We start from the raw sequence: 17,942 nt of genomic DNA on the forward strand, positions 1-17,942 counted from the left end.
CGAACCCGATTTTTTCGTATTGGGTCGTGTCGGGTTGACGGGTCGTGTCGCATTTTGACACCCCTATACGAGCGAGACCGCAAGATGTGCTCAGCTTTTGATATGCAAGTAAGCTAAATCTAAATGGGCATGCCGGGGAAAAAAAATCCAAAACCAGAGGGTTTGATTTCCCAAAAACATCGTCGGATAATTTTTTAAAATGATATTTTTTTTATAATTAAATGAATAACGGACCAATCCGAATATATATATATATATATATATATATATAATTTCTGCTGGAAGTTAATATAATCAAACTAATTAATCAATGAGTGATATATTAATGAATAGGTAATTTTTTAGTGGAAATTAAAAATATTCAATATTATATATCTGCAGGAGTTGCAGTAAAATATTTCCAACGTGTAAATAGTACCAATAATATTGGTTAAAATATGATAATTCTGATCCTAAATATAGTTTAATTACATTGGCCGAGGTTGGCGATTGTCTTTTTCGATCAGATTAGATTATTTTTTAAAAGGATATAATATAATAATAATTGAGGCGACTCTTTGTTTTACTATTCTATGACTACCCTAATTGTTTTTTAAATTGTTTTATTTGATTTATTCTGCACCACCAGCGTTCCATCTGGTGAAGTTTACAACTGTTCAGATACCATAGTTTTATCGTGTTTATATATATATATATATATAAACAGTCTTTTGCTTCAAGCGGCGACGTTGCGCCGCTGGGAGCAACTGGGGACGCGTGTTGACGCAGAGCACACCACACATGGCTTCCAGTTGAATGCACCAAGACTATGTAACTATACTCGGAGCATGTGTTTATCCTAAAATTTTAAACTTTAGAATCTTTTAATATTTTAAATTGATATATCCGAACTAATATCATATTATTGTAAAATTATACAAAATTTACATATAATTTTGTTTAAAAAAAATTAGGTCATAGCCCGGATATAAATTAATGTGGCTCCACCCGTGACCACACTCACTCTCATGTTTATCTTCTGAATATGCATGAAAATCCATTCTGTATTTCTGTTCCAACTTTTCTCTGTTATCCCCTCTTTGACATTTTGTTGGACCCAATTTTTAGTGATATATATAAAGATTACACATATCATTTTCACGCATTATTTACTTTTCATTTTCTATATTTATAAATTTTTATTATTTTTCAAACTTAACTATTATAAATCTATATCTACTAATAATAATAATAATTTATAATTATAAAAATTAAAATAGTCGATTGTAATATATATGCCTTGTCAACCACATTCATTATATTGTCAAGGATTTCGATTTAAAAGGGGGATTGGATTCTATATAACTGTACAAGTAAGACCAATGGCCAAAAACCCAAAATCCGTGGCCTCTTTTTTCAAGGTTTTGATCAACGAAGACTTCAGTCGCCAACTCGTAAGTGTTTAAATCCTTCTATTGACCGAGTAATTGCTAGTAATTTTTGTAAGGATGATTTGAATTTAACTGAATTTTATCGATTCCACGCCCGCAGCGGTTGCCGCCTGCTTTCGTGAAGAAATGGGGAGAGATTTTACCCCAGTTCCTCGCCCAACTCAGAACTAGTTCTGGGAAAACGTGGGAAGTGAAATTGGAGAAACAGGAGGATCAAAGTTACTACTTTTCCGGAGGCTGGGCGAAGTTTTGTGAAGATTTAGGGCTTGCAATTGGAGAATTTGTGGTGTTTCGGTACTGCGGAAGCGCCATATTTGATGTTTCGGTATATGGAATAAGTGGCTGTGAAAGGGAATTTACAGCCGTTAATTATCCGGTCGAAGATTCCGATCCTGATGAAGCTGGTGAGTTTGGTTAAGATTACGCTTGCACGAATTAATAAATATGCCCGCGGTTAGCTTCCCAATTGTTTTGATTAGGGCTTATTTGTTTATGTTCCTGTTTCACACTATTCAATTGGTGGCATATAAAGAAAAGAAATCAATTTTATGTTAAAAAAAGCATCAACTGGCCAAATTCATATGGTTTTTTCTGTTGATTTGCAGTAAATTGTGCCCCAGTGGCAAAAGATTTGGATGTAAAGGTAAAAATCGAGGATGAAGATGGGACTGATCCTCAAGATGAATCTGATGATGACGAGATCCAACGTTATTCCAAGAAATTGGATCAGCAACACTCAACCAGACTGGTGAATATCCTGTCATTTCCCAAGTTTCAGTCCTCATTTGATCAGTTACTGAAAACGTTATTTACCTTTTATTGTCTTGACCACAACAGGACATCTCCAAAGCTTTTGTGCTGTCGGCTGGAATCGCTGGAGATAGAATGATACATTTGCAGGACTCAAAATCGAGGCTGTGGCCTGTTCAGTTGACATCCTCTTCCCGGCAGGGAGGGGGATACCGATTTGCACTGACTGCCGGGTGGAATGATTTCCTAGTAGGCAACAAGGTTGCTATTGGAAGCAGGGTTCTCCTCGAATGTGAAGTGCCTGGTGGAAGCTTAGTGAAAGCCAAGGTGCTGAATAACGGGACAAAGGGAGGAAAACTTTTCCAGCCCCGGGGCCGAAAGGGGACACCTTTGAAACTTTGTATGCCTCATGACTTAACTGCCTTGCCATTTAAAGAGGAATGCATTTTCTTTTGATTTTGTAGCGGTTTCGATCTTGGCAGAGGGGTCAAAGTCTTGAACTTTGTTAAACTCTTTTATGTTGCTATTTAGCCAGGATCTGTAGTATAAATTGAACTGTTGTAACTGCGCTGGGATTTTGATAACGAACGAGTATTATTGGTACCATTTTATTCCTCGGATAGGTGGTAAAAAAGCAATGGAGAACTTGAGAAACAGAGCCAGATTTGATCAGCAAATTTCTTGTTTGTGGTAACTATGGTTCTGGAATTTTCTTTGGCCTTGCCTTTTCACTAAAACTAGATAAACAGAGCATATGCGTGTGATGTGATCATGACTGCTACAATTTTTTTTACGTAATTGTTTTTGTGTATGCTACAATCAATCCCGCTAGACAGACCAAATGTGACGCAAAATAATTCGTAGAAAGGATAATTTTTGTGAACTCCAATAACAATCTGTCAAGAACAATCAAATTCACCTAAATTCTTGAAAGAAAGAAAGGAAAGTATTTTCATTTTCGATAAATTTAATTGGTGACAATAACAGAGGATCAAAACAAGGAAATTTTCAGGAAAAAAAAAAAAACAAATAAACAAATAGAGTTGCAACGGTCAAATTAAAATCGTCGTGTAACCCGATTTTGACCACCGTCTCTATATCGGCCGTCGTTGACCATTAACGACGGTTTGTGAAAATCCATTGCTAATTTAGCGGCGGATTTATTAATCTTAGCGACGTTTTTTTATATGGTCTCTAAAAATAGACTGCTATTAAAAATTTTTTGACTGCTATTAAAATTTATAAACAACATTCAAATTTAATATATGTATTACTTAACTTTGGTCAAACTATGCAAAATTATTTTTAGACCGCTATTAAATTTTTTTGTTGAAAATTGTTACAAAGAATATACACTAAGTACATTAATAATAATAATTTAATTAAATACATACAGAAATAAATAACACATACATCTATCTATATATACTAGTCATATCTAACATAAATTACATAAAGTGATAGAATTTTAATTATGAGACAAAATAAATATTGTAACATTTTTTTTTGTTTTTCCAACTTTCTTTTGTTTTTTGAAATTAAGGGGGGTTGTATTCAATGTAGGAGAATTATTGACTTTTAATGACTTTTGTAGATTTTAAAAGTTTATATGTATTCAATTAAAACTTTTACATACTCTATAGAAGTCTAGTGATATTCAAAATAGACTTTCATAGAGTTTTAAAAGTCCAGTAGCATTCAACATTGACTTTTAAAAGCTCTATAAAAGTCTATAGGTATTCAAATTTTCAATTGACTTTTAATAACTCAATGGAATTCATTAACATACAAACATTAACGTCTACGGTACAACTATAAATTGTCAAAAATTGTTTTTGATTCAACCCAAATATTTTGATGGATTTTTAAAACTTCTAACTCATACACAAGCTATTTATTTCACATCACATCTCTTCTTATCTTCTTTCCTCTCATCTATCTCTACCACTCTCTCAAATTTTCGAAGTGTATCTCTATATATATTTTCATATTTCTTTTTCAAATTTTTTATTTTTCTACTGATTGTTCATTTAATAATTTTTTATTTTAATATCATATGAAATTTTGAATTTTAGAATTGATTTTGTGATTTTTAATTTATGATTTATACAAATTAATGTAATATTATTAATAATAATAAAAGATGATCCAAAAAATATCGCTTAATTCTTAATAATGGAACAGTCTCGCAACAACCATGATTTTTTAAATTTTTTACCATTTTCAATTAATATGTAAGCTATACTATTTGTGTACAAAATTATATCCATACAATGCTAAATAATATTCTTTTCATATTTATATTATCAATTCAAAAACAATGTTACAGATTAATCAATTGATGTATTTTAAAAAATTTACAAACATGCATACAAACCCACATATATACACATGTAAAGATTAGATTATTTAATTTTTAAATTAGTAAATTTATTTATTAATATAAATATTGAAAAATTATTTTCAAACTGAATATGTTATATATGTCTATTAATTATTGGTTCAAATAAATTAATAAAAAATAATATGTTATAATTAAGCACAAAATTTATCTAATTCTATAAAAAAAAATTCATAAAAGTCTATAAAAATCTTGCAAAAAAGTCTACATGAATCCATATAAATATATTTATAAATTCGTGAGATTTCTGTAAAAGTCAATAAAAATCTATCAAATCCATAAAAGTCTATCATTTGAAAAAGTCATTAAAAGTTATCAAAACTCTGAATTGAATACACACCACTAAATTACAATTTTAGATCACAAATAACTTTTATAATCTACTCATTTCCGAAAATATACATGCTACTTTCCATCATAAATTAGTTATTACTATTTATTTTCCAAAAAATATTTTACCAATCATTTCCTTTTATTTTTTTATTACCATAAATTTTGAATTTAAGTCGCAAAATAGTAGATGCTTCTCTATGTCAGAATATTGTCCGAAGAAATAAGAAATAGAAATCGACGTGGACATTTGAATTTGTAAGTAGCACCGTTAATCAATCTAGAGTTTTAAGACCCTGAAATATATATCCAAGTTAATTTATATAAATTAAACCACTTCATGAATTAAATTTAAATCCTATTTTATTTTTTAAAATAAATAATAATATAATTAAATATACGTAATATTTTGTATATTTGTTAAATTCAATTAATTTCATTATCTCTCTAATCACGTAGTTATTTTATTTATTTTTTCACTATAAATCTATTTGACTTGTAACCGTATCGAAACCATTTTAAAAAATGAGTAGGTCTCTTGTAAGACGGTCTCACGAATCTTTATCTGTGAGACGGGTCAACCATACCGATATTCACAATAAAAAAATACTTTTAGCATAAAAAGCAATACTTTTTCATTTATTATCCAAATAAGATATTCGAACCATAAAATTGATCCGTGGGACCGTCTTACAAAAATTTTTGTGTTTAAAAAATCGTCAAACGTCAATTCCTCCTTTTCATTAAAATTTTAATTATCCTGATTTTTTTTATTTAAAAAAATAAAACTATCTTCATTCCTATATATTGTCACATAATAATATCGTACATTGTAGGACAGCTATTAACTTGATTAAATTCCGTGAAATACGGTCGCAATAAATATTTTTGTCAATACTTCAACTCAATTTATAACAACCAGCACAAGGCTATTAAATATTAAATAGACAATTGAAAACTGTGTTTTTTTACCTGTAAATATAATTTTAACACCCTGATTGTTATAATAAATTTTGCTAGACTCGTGTATAAATATACGAATATGTCTCTTGTCAGCTAATTAAACAAATTTATTTTCGTGAAACAGTTCAACTTGATTCATATTTAATGTTAAAATTAATACTTTTAGCATAAAAAGTAATAGTTTTCATGAATTATGTCGAGTTGAGGATTTCTCTCGTAAAATTGACTAGTAAGACTATCTAACGTGAGTTTTATATAATATACGTGAGAAAGTGGTGTCTTTAAAGAATCTCACAAAAGCAAACTACATCAAAATTTACACAATTGCAAACATAATTTAAATTACTTTAAGTTTATAATTCAATTATTTATATGTAGTAATATTAACTTACATATCAATCATTAGTAATTAAGATAATTAAATAACTAACAAAACAAAATAAAATGCAGTACCAATGCCAGAACGGTAGAGGCAAAAACTTGTGTGATACGGTCTCACGGGTTGTATTTTGTGAGACGATCTCTTATTTGAGTCATCCATGAAAAAGTATTACTTTTTATGCTAAGATTATTGCTTTTTATTGTAAATATCGATAGAGTTGACCCGTTTCACCGATAAAGGTTCGTGAGATCGTCTCACAAGATATCTAATCTAACGTAGGTGCTCCACATGAGTCCGCCACCAATATCGGCGGAGTTTTAATTAGCCAACTTGTGACATGTAAAAACCATGTCGTCGTTGTCTAATTAATCATTGGTCCACGTGTCACACTTTTTTTTGGGTTTTTCTCTAAAATTGCCCTAAGAAAATATATCCCAACATTTAATTAGGACTTTAAAAAAACATTAAGAATATACAGAAGTCACAGTATAAAATGAGAGACAACATTAAGGAACAGCGGTAAATAAAAGTTTTACTTCACACAAAGGATTTTGGAACTTATGTTTGTATAGTTTGAAAATTATGCATTCATTTTTATAATTTGTATGTTATAATTTTATAACACGTGTGGTTGGTTGTTCTCTAGAAGAATGTAGAATGATTGGAGCCTGAAAAACTAACGGATTTGATTATTTTATTTGTTAATTTGTTAATTAATTGTAAATTGTTGCATATACACTTGTATATATACCCATGTAATTACCGTTACGTAAAAAAGTGAGTTATCCCAAATTTCTCTTATTAAATTTTGCTGGTGAGGCAGTAGTAATGCTGCCCCGCTTATTACAGGGGTGGGAGCAGTGTAAGTTTTTTAAATTTATAATTTATTTTATCATAATTTGATAAATTATTAAAAAAATATTATATTTTGATAAATTTGTTTGAAAAGTACTATATTCTATTAAAAACCCCGAAAATATTTAGCCCTTTGTTTTTTTCGATTACGATATGAAATACATGTTCTCTTTCAGCCTTGATATTTATGGAAAAAAAAAATTGTTTATTTTATGAGCCATCAATAATTTTTCAATCAACTCAAAATTCTATTACAGATCTCAGGAAAAACAAAAATAATTCAAGAACAATATATATGTGTACGTATTTTTTAGATGATTTTTTTTTTTATTCACCTCCTCAAGAAACGTGTAAACAAGATAAAATAATTTCTTTAATATATAATTATCTATCAAACGAAGAAATCAATAATTAATAAATAACGGTATTTTAGGTTCTTAATATGGCAACTTCTTGACAGCCGGCGGAATATTTGATTGCTTATAGAATAACTAAATCGTGGGTTTGTACCTCTAACAAACAGTTTTTTTTTTTTTTTTTTTTTTACGAAACAAAAGACTTTCATTCGTTAGAAAAATTAGCAAAGTACAGGTTCATGAGATCACCAAGGCATGTTGGTGTCTCTACCCACACAAAAGGACTATCATAATAACAAGAATGCTTGGCTAACACATGTGCAATCTCGTTTGCTTGTCTACGAACAAAATGAACCGAGAAACCTAGTTTAGAAGCTACTATGACTCTACAAGTTTCCATTATGCCTCCAAACTCCGTGTTGTCATTCGCATTTCCCCTCATGGCCAGGTGGACCGTCTTTGCATCCACTTCGAACATAACATTCGAATAATCCAGATTAAGGATCCAAGAGGCTTCCAACAACCCGATTGTATACTTGATTTATAAATTTTTCAAAACTTTATACACTTAATTTGTGATTCAAGTGACCCTTCACATTATAATTAATTTAAATGTATGGATTCGTTCATCAATTGAGAAAAATCATAAAAAAAGCAAAAAATATATATAATTCCACCAAGTTAAATCCAAGAATTTCAAGGCCCGATATCCCCCAAGACCTCTCTAAAACCCTCAAACTCCCTTAATTTATTGCAATCATTGAAGAAGAAGAAGAAGAAGAAGAAGAAGAAGAAGAAGAAGAAGAAGAAAAGAAAGAAAACACCATATTTCTTGATGGATTTTTTTATTTGATTTGTCATTGTAACGGATTAACGAATAATATCTAAGAACATGAATACTATATATGATATCTTATGAATAATTTCTTATCAAAAACTTGAGAGAAAAGTGAAAAACTATTCCCTTAATAATCAACAACGCAACTTGACAGAAATTAAACCCTATTGTTAGTAATCGATCGAAGACAATGGAGCCCTCTGAGGAAACCTAGCTTTTCTTCTCCTCACATTATAGGAAAACCCTATGCCCCTCATCTGCAATAATCAGAAGTTCAGTTTCAATATTATTTTTAAAAGTTTTTGATTTTTTTTAGCTGATCATAATATTATATATATATATATATATATATATATATATTGCATGAAAATACGTACCTTACAAGCAATGGAGCAAAACCTGTACTCCGAACCCATCAACTTTCGTCTGCAACTTTGACACTTGGGGGTTTGTTCATTTTTCTCCTCTCTCCCTTTCTGGTTCGGATTCAAGTACACCACTTGTTTGTAATTGATTTTATACACTTGAATATTCGACGCATCCCACACCCGGTTTATGTCTCCAATCTCTACCGACGTCCTCCATGAAGCTATATAAACCTACGGAATTAAACACGAGAACAAATCCATTCGAAAGATTAGAATCAAGAAAACGGAAATAAATAAAAAAGAAAACCGGGACGTCAAGAAGTCTCACATTCCCTCAAAACATTGCACGGGAATGGATTACTCACTTGCAAGAATTCATGGCCATGATGCTTCGTCGAATCTTTCCAGCATATCTCGCATTCTAGGGTTCCATTGCAACTCCTACAGTAGATGGTTTTGTATTTCCTCGTATGTTTCTCACATCTTTCTTCGTAGAACCTGATCTGCATGCAATCCTTCAACCACGAAGGGGACTCGAGAGAATCGACCGCCATTATCAAAGCTTTAATTTTCTTGTACGCTCTCTGTTATATATGATATGCAAATTATTGTGCAATGGCCGTATATTTATAGTGTGATGTTGTTGCATTCTAGTTGGATTAGGAAGCGATATCTGATAATCAGAAATCTCAAATTTATGACAGAGAAAATCAAGAAACTCGATTTTTAAGGGATATGTATGTATTTTTTTTTTTTTTTTTGACGAGAAGGGATATGTATGTATGTATATATGTATGTAGAGTTATAAAAGGAAAGTTAATAATTAAGTGGATTGATCTTCAAGAAATTAAATCTGATTTCAGAGTTTCTCGTTTATTCCATAGCATGCAACTTTATTAACAAGGTAACTTTTAAATTATCCAAAAAAAAAAAAAACTAACTTAATTAATTGATAAGTTGGGTTGATTAAATTTGTCGCATTAAAGTTTCAAAGTTATTTTATTAATAGTAGTCTCTTGTGAGTCAGGTCTCACGAATCTTTATCTGGGAGACAGGTCAACCCCACCGGTATTCACAATAAAAAGAAATACTCTTAGCATAAAAAGCAATATTTTTTCATGGATGACCCAAATAAGATATTAATTTCACAAAATACGTCCCGTGACACCGTCTCACACGAGTTTTTGCCTTTTATTAATTATAATTATAACTATAATTTTCATGTTGATAATATTGTCTTGATATAAGGATTATCTTGGTAAAAAAATTTAAAGATTATCTCATAAATTTAATTCAAAAGTATAAAGTAATTTTCATTCTTCTTAATTTTTCATTATTTTCTCTTTGTACGAATAAAATTGAAATAAATCAAACAAATCAAATTATACTACAAATAAAACATTAGAAAAATCTAAATGTCTATTTTTATTGGAAAAATACCGTAAGAAAAATGAAATTTACTTTCATGTTTTAATGACACTTGTAAAAAAATGTAAGCTTGAGATATATATTGAGACATTAATTAAATATCACAATTAAAAAAATAAAAATAAAATATCATATTAAGGTCTTTTGTAGTATTTATCGTCAATTCAACCAAATAATGAATTAAGATTATTCTCATTCCAATAATAAATGAATATGTCTCTTTTGTGACATAGTCTCACAAGTTTTTATCTGTGAAGCGGGTCAATTCTACCGATACCGATATTCACAATAAAAATAATACTCTTAGCATAAAAAGTAATATTTTTTCATGGATAACCCAAATAAGAGATCTTTTTTGATATCTTCTCACACAAATTTTTTTCATGATAAATTGAACGTGGCTTGACATCTTCTTCAAGTGCATAATAAACCATTCACATGATATTGCCCAACAAATTCCGACGAGCATAAAAGTGGGACAAAGAGGACATAAACGGAAAGTGCTTAAATTTACAAATACTTGATTAGCCCAAGACAATTATTCGATAAAATTTCAAAGGATTTATCATCGAAAAGAAAATAACGCCGCCAAATTCGCAGATTGTGGATTAACCATCCAGTTTTTTCCAAAACCATTAAATACTTGACATGATGCTTGGCTCAAATATTACCTGAGAATTTTTTGGATTGACCCAAACTTAAAATATTGGGCCTCAAACATGTTGAATTCAATTTTTATTTTTTTATTTTATTAGTGATGTTTTACAAAATTTTCATGATGTAATCAAATAATAAAGGTAAACAAAAGTTAAAAAATCATCTAAATAATACTCATTTAGTGGTTTTGACATACAAAGAATAAAAAAAAAACAATGATGGGTTATGCACAAAATTTAATTATTTATTTTCCTTCAAAAAATTTAATTATTCAGCCCACTAAAGTCGGGCTCGATATTTAATTAATTATATTTATTAAGGATCATTAACTAAAGAGATATTTTGTTTACATATGAGGATGTCATTTTTTTAATTAAATAGTTGATCGAGGTTATTTTTCAAATTTTTCTTTTAGTAAAGACAAAAACTTACATGAGATGGTCTCACGGATATTATTTTGTGAGACATATATCTTATTTAGGTTATTCATGAAAAAATATTACTTTTTATTGTGAATATCGGAATGGTTGACCCGTCTCACATGTAAAGATTCGTGAGACCGTCTCACAAGAGTCTTACTCTTTGGTAAATCATGTCCAATAAGATTTTAAGCTCAACAAGATAAAGCTCACAACGCTCTCCATCGAACCTAAAGTTGATTATTCCTCATTTGGAAGGTAAGTTATCATTTACATCTTAAGATATTTTGCTTTATTGGGATAACTTTTTTATTGGGAGGATTTTTTCAGATGATCACTGACTTGAAGATCATATGATTTTCATCGGTATCCCAAAGCTCTGAATCTTGTTGCGAGGATCCACAAAACTTGATTGGGAGGACTTTATCAATTGCATTCACGATTCTCGTCAAGCCTATACTGCACCAGGTGAAAAATTTCCGATAAACATAGACAATGCCTGTAAACTCAAAAAGTCAAATTCAATTCAAGATATTCATATTACACATCGCTTTTCGAAGCAGCCTCCATTCAAAGATTATATTTACCTGTAAATATAATTTTAATACCCTGCTTGTTATAATAAATTTTGCTAGACTTGTGTATAAATATACGAATAGGCCTCAGATTATTAAACAAATTTATTTTCGTGGAAGTGTGGAACAGATCAATGATTCATAGTTAATGTTAAAATTAATACTTTTAGCATAAAAAGTAATAGTTTTCATGAATTATGTCGAGTTGGGGATTTCACTCACAAAATTGACTAACAAGATTATCTAATGTGAGTTTTTATATAATATACGTGGGAAAGTGGTGTCGTTAAATAAATCTCACAAAAGCAAACTACTCAAAATTTACACAATGGAAAACATAATTTAAATTACTTTAAGTTTATAATTCAATTATTTATATGTAGTAATATTAATACACATATCAATCATTAGTAATTAAGATAATTAAATAACTAACAAAATAAAATAAAATGCAGTACCAATGCAATAACGGTAGGGGCAAAACTTGTGTGAGACGGTCTCAGGGTCGTATTTTGTGAGACAAATATCTTATTTGGGTCATCCATGAAAAATTATTACTTTTTATGCGACGAGTATTACTTTTTATTGTTAATATCGGTAGGGTTGACCCGTCTTACGGATAAAAATTCGTGAGACCGTCTCACAAGAGACCTACTCTAACGTAGGTGCTCCACATGAGTTCGCACCAATATCGACGGAGTTTTAGCCAACTTTTGACACGTAAAAACCATGTCGTCGTTGTCTAATTAATCCATTGGTCCACGTGTCACACTTTTTTTTGGTTTTTCTCTAAAATTGCCCAAAGAAAATATATCCAAACATTTAATTAGTACTTTAAAAAAATTAAGAATATACAGAAGTCGCAATATCAAATGAGAAATATTTATAAAAAAACAGAAGACATTTCCTTTTTAAAATATTCTTGTTTTATAATGTCAGCTATTGTTCTCAATGTTCTAAAAAACGTGAAAAAAATGTAGCTTAGATGTAAAACGTGAGGAAAAAGTTTTGATTCGAGCAAAACCATGAGAAAAATGGTCAACCAGAGTTAAGCGTATAAAAAATGTAAAAAAAAAGTGTGAATAGGTATATTTTTAGATAAATTTTAAGTTTTTTTTATGCATTATAACTTGTAAATTTTTTTTTAAATAATAAATATTTAGGAATATAAAAAAATTAAACAACAATCCCCGAAGGAATAAAAATAAAATTTGTTCTGAATCCTTCATTTCTTTGAAGGCTAAGAGATAACATTTGACGAACAGCTTGCGATAAATAAAAGTTTTATTTCACACAAAGGATTTTGGAACTTATGTTTGTATAGTTTGAAAAATTATGCATTCATTTTTATAATTTTTATGTGTATCTATTAATTGACTTAATATAAATAAAACTAGAAACAATTTTCGCACTTAATATTTAGCCCTTTGTTTTTTTCGATTAGGATACGAAATACATGTGCTCTTTCAGCCTCGATATTTACGGAAAAAAATTGTTTATTTTATGAGTCATCAATAATTTTTCAAATAATTCAAAATTCTATTACAGATCTCGAAAAATTGAAATAATTCAAGAACAATATATATGTGTACGTATTTTTTAGATGAGTTTTTTTGTATTCACCTCCTCAAGAAACGTGTAAACAAGATAAAATATTTTCTTTAATATATATTTGTCTATCAAACGAAGAAATCAATAATTAATAAATAACGGTATTTTAAGTTCTTAATATGGCAACTTCTTGACAACCGGCAGAATATATTTGATTGCTTATGTGATAACTAAATCGTGGGTTTGAAATTCTGACAAACAGTTGTTGTTTATTTTAATTTGTTAACATGGAAAAAAAAATAGTGGTTTATAATTGTTTTTTACTCAGTAGTTTTAGAGAATTCGGAGTTTTAATTTGTTTATACATCAGTTAATCTATACTTGATTTATAAATTTTTCAAAACTTTATGCACTTAATTTGTGATTCAAGTGACCCTTCACATTATAATTAATTTAAATGTATGGATTCGTTCATCAATTGAGAAAAATCATAAAAAAAGCAAAAAATATATATAATTCCACCAAGTTAAATCCAAGAATTTCAAGGCCCGATATCCCCCAAGATCTCTCTAAAACCCTCAAACTCCCTTAGTTTATTGCAATCATTGAAGAAGAAGAAGAAAAGAAAGAAAACACCAGATTTCTTGATGGATTTTTTTATTTGATTTGTCATTGTAACGGATTAACGAATAATATCTAAGAACATGAATACTATATATGATATCTTATGAATAATTTCTGATCAAAAACTTGAGAGAAAAGTGAAAAACTATTCCCTTAATAATCAACAACGTAACTTGACAGAAATTAAACCCTATTGTTAGTAATCGATCGAAGACAATGGAGCCCTCTGAGGAAACCTAGCTTTTCTTCTCCTCACATTATAGGAAAACCCTATGCCCCTCATCTGCAATAATCAGAAGTTCAGTTTCAATATTATTTTTAAAAGTTTTTGATTTTTTTTAGCTGATCATAATATTATATATATATATATATATATATATATTGCATGAAAATACGTACCTTACAAGCAATGGAGCAAAACCTGTACTCCGAACCCATCAACTTTCGTCTGCAACTTTGACACTTGGGGGTTTGTTCATTTTTCTCCTCTCTCCCTTTCTGGTTCGGATTCAAGTACACCACTTGTTTGTAATTGATTTTATACACTTGAATATTCGACGCATCCCACACCCGGTTTATGTCTCCAATCTCTACCGACGTCCTCCATGAAGCTATATAAACCTACGGAATTAAACACGAGAACAAATCCATTCGAAAGATTAGAACCAAGAAAACGGAAATAAATAAAAAAGAAAACCGGGACGTCAAGAAGTCTCACATTCCCTCAAAACATTGCACGGGAATGGATTACTCACTTGCAAGAATTCATGGCCATGATGCTTCGTCGAATCTTTCCAGCATATCTCGCATTCTAGGGTTCCATTGCAACTCCTACAGTAGATGGTTTTGTATTTCCTCGTATGTTTCTCACATCTTTCTTCGTAGAACCTGATCTGCATGCAATCCTTCAACCACGAAGGGGACTCGAGAGAATCGACCGCCATTATCAAAGCTTTAATTTTCTTGTACGCTCTCTGTTATATATGATATGCAAATTATTGTGCAATGGCCGTATATTTATAGTGTGATGTTGTTGCATTCTAGTTGGATTAGGAAGCGATATCTGATAATCAGAAATCTCAAATTTATGACAGAGAAAATCAAGAAACTCGATTTTTAAGGGATATGTATGTATTTTATTTTTTTTTTTTTTTGACGAGAAGGGATATGTATGTATGTATGTATGTAGAGTTATAAAAGGAAACTTAATAATTAAGTGGATTGATCTTCAAGAAATTAAATCTGATTTCAGAGTTTCTCGTTTATTCCGATAGCATGCAACTTTATTAACAAGGTAACTTTTAAATTATCCAAAAAAAAAAAAACTAACTTAATTAATTGATAAGTTGGGTTGATTAAATTTGTCGCGTTAAAGTTTCAAAGTTATTTTTATTAAGAGTAAGTCTCTTGTGAGTCGGTCTCACAAATCTTTATCTGTGAGATGGGTCAATCGGGTGATACTAATAATTTTATTGAGATTTATAAAAATTATTTATAATTATCACACATAATAGATGAGAATTTTATCCTTCTAAAAAATTATTTATCAATGGTCCATGATATTATCATGAGCTTTTTAAAAAGGTACCAAACATGGGATAATGAGGATTATTTATCAATCCCTCCTTATCCCATGTACCAAACTATGTCTTAGCATAAAAAGTAATATTTTTTCATGGATCACCCAAATAAGAAATTAATTTCACAAAATACGATCCGTGAGATGGTCTCACACAAGTTTTTGACTTTTATTAATTATAATTGTAACTATACTTTCCATGTTGATAATATTGTCTTGATAGAAAGATATGGAACATTTTTAATGGGCCTTTTGTTCAGGTTTTATATGGCTAGCCCATTCTTTGGACTTAAGCCCATTCAATTTTGGCCCGTTCGACGGGGATAGCTTGAGAGGACTCGTTGTGCATTTCAAGCTACATATATGTCAAAAGTTTAAATTAAATTTGGTAATTCATTTTTTGCGGAAAAAATATTAAATTTAATAGACTTTTAATAATTTAATTTGATTTGGAAACAAACGGAACTTAAGATGGGTTCTTTGTTCCAGAAAATGTTCAAAAGACTCGAAAGATGGAGATGAATAATGTCGAGCCCATTTATTTATTTTAACTAGGAATGTACTTAAATGGAATACCCATAGGACAAAGGATTGTCAAATAAAATTCTTTTAATTAACTAATTATCATAATAATGTTAAAATAAAACCACAAAACCTATTATTAAGTTAAATATCAATTGTGATTTTACTAACTTTTCAATTTATATGCCAAAAATATTAGTTATTATTATAAATATGAGGATAATTGACTCGTCTCACGGATAAAGATCTGTGACATCGTCTCACAAGAGACTTACTAATAAAATAATACGTTAGACTCGGTTAAAAATATCATATGTACAAATTTTAATATCTAACAAATTATCATTATAATTCATAATAATTATAAAGATTATCTTGGTAAAAAAATTTAAAGATTATCTCATAAATTTAATTCAAAAGTATAAAGTAATTTTCATTCTTCTTAATTTTTCATTATTTTCTCTTTGTACGAATAAAATTGAAATAAATCAAACTAATCAAATTATACTTCAAATAAAAAATTAGAAAAATCTAAATGTCTATTTTCATTGGAAAAGTACCGTAAAAAAAATGACATTTACTTACATGTTTTAATGACACTTGTAAAAAAATGTAAGTTTTAGATATATATTGAGACATTAATTAAATATCACAATTAAAAATTAAAAATAAAATATCATATTAATTAAATATCACAATTAAAAAATTAAAAATAAAATATCATATTAATTAAATATCACAATTTAAAAATAACTCACAAAAGCAACTACAAAAATTTTACAGCATTGCAAACATAATTTGAATTACTTTAAGTTTATAATCAATTATTTATATGTATTAATATTAACTTGTATATCAATAATTAGTAATTAAGATAATTAAATAACTAACAAATGCAGTACCAATGCAATAACATCGGTGCTCCACATGAGTCCGCACCAATATCGGCGGAGTTTTAGCTCAACTTGTGAAATGTAAGAACCATGTCGTCGTCTAATTAATTCATTGGTCCACGTGTGACACTTATTTTGGTCTTCTCTAAAATTGCCCAACAAAGTTCCATTTATCAAAATCTATAAATTCATTACAAAATCTTATGAAATAATAACAAAATATTTAATTGTTGTAAATATCTTGTACGATATTTTCGTTGTACTATTAATATTATATATTCATATTTCCAAACATTTAATGAATATACTTTAAAAAAAAACATTTAAGAATTTACAGAAGTCGCAATATAAAATAAGAAATATATATAAAAAAACAGAAGACATTTTCTTTTTAGAATATTCTTGTTTTATCATGTCTGCTATTGTTTTCAATGTTCTAAAAAACGTAAAAAAAAGTATAGTTTAAACGCAAAATGTGAGAAAAAAGTTTTGATCCTTGAGAAAAATTGGTCAGCTAAAGCATATACAAAATATTAAAAAAAAGTACTTTAATAGACAAATTTTAATTTTTAATGCATTATAACTTTAAAATAAAATTTAAGAATACAAAAAAAATTAAACAACAAATCCTTAAGGAATAAAATTAAAATCTGTTCTGAACCCTTTATTTATTTACGACTAAAAGACAACATTTGACCAACAACGATAAATAAAAGTTTTACTTCACACAATATGGGATTTTGGAGCTTATGTTTTTTTTATAATTTTAAAATTATGCATTTATTTTTATAATTTGTATGTGTATCTATTAACTGACTTAATATAAATAAAGTTATAATAAAACTAGAAACAATTTTCAAACTTAATCTCGTATTAAATTCACTTAAAACTTTAAAATTTGATTGTGACTCTTCCTCTCATTTCATATGCTTTAGAACATTTATTGTAACCCCCATTGTTATTATTATTTTTGACTGATCTTGAAAAAAATCTAGAATTAGTCTGCCCCTTACCCATAAAA

At 29.0% G+C, this 17,942-nt stretch overlaps 3 protein-coding genes across 4 annotated transcripts; 1 reads left to right on the plus strand and 2 right to left on the minus strand.

The window, feature by feature from the left end:
- The first annotated feature begins 1,306 nt into the window (after window positions 1-1,306).
- Window positions 1,307-2,786, plus strand: LOC142530945 (B3 domain-containing protein Os03g0212300-like). Of its 2 annotated transcripts, none has more exons than XM_075636883.1 (4): window positions 1,307-1,433; window positions 1,531-1,834; window positions 2,036-2,178; window positions 2,268-2,786. In XM_075636883.1, the coding sequence occupies exons 1-4, from the start codon at window positions 1,362-1,364 to the stop codon at window positions 2,634-2,636; spliced, it is 888 nt and encodes a 295-aa protein (XP_075492998.1). In that variant the 5' UTR covers window positions 1,307-1,361; the 3' UTR covers window positions 2,637-2,786. The 2 variants fall into 2 exon arrangements, with proteins under 2 accessions (XP_075492998.1, XP_075492999.1); XM_075636884.1 differs by having other exon boundaries at window positions 2,051-2,178.
- A 5,689-nt stretch (window positions 2,787-8,475) lies between these two features.
- Window positions 8,476-9,227, minus strand: LOC142530661 (protein RGF1 INDUCIBLE TRANSCRIPTION FACTOR 1-like). Its single transcript, XM_075636480.1, has 3 exons — window positions 9,039-9,227; window positions 8,683-8,904; window positions 8,476-8,562 (listed from the first exon to the last, which is right to left on the minus strand). The coding sequence occupies exons 1-3, from the start codon at window positions 9,225-9,227 to the stop codon at window positions 8,476-8,478; spliced, it is 498 nt and encodes a 165-aa protein (XP_075492595.1).
- A 4,896-nt stretch (window positions 9,228-14,123) lies between these two features.
- LOC142530662 (protein RGF1 INDUCIBLE TRANSCRIPTION FACTOR 1-like) lies at window positions 14,124-14,871 on the minus strand. The gene is made up of 3 exons (XM_075636482.1): window positions 14,683-14,871; window positions 14,327-14,548; window positions 14,124-14,210 (listed from the first exon to the last, which is right to left on the minus strand). The coding sequence occupies exons 1-3, from the start codon at window positions 14,869-14,871 to the stop codon at window positions 14,124-14,126; spliced, it is 498 nt and encodes a 165-aa protein (XP_075492597.1).
- Window positions 14,872-17,942: the final 3,071 nt, after the last annotated feature.

This window comes from Primulina tabacum, chromosome 17 (genome assembly GCF_025594145.1).
Source record: "Primulina tabacum isolate GXHZ01 chromosome 17, ASM2559414v2, whole genome shotgun sequence".
NCBI classification, from domain to species: domain Eukaryota; kingdom Viridiplantae; phylum Streptophyta; class Magnoliopsida; order Lamiales; family Gesneriaceae; genus Primulina; species Primulina tabacum.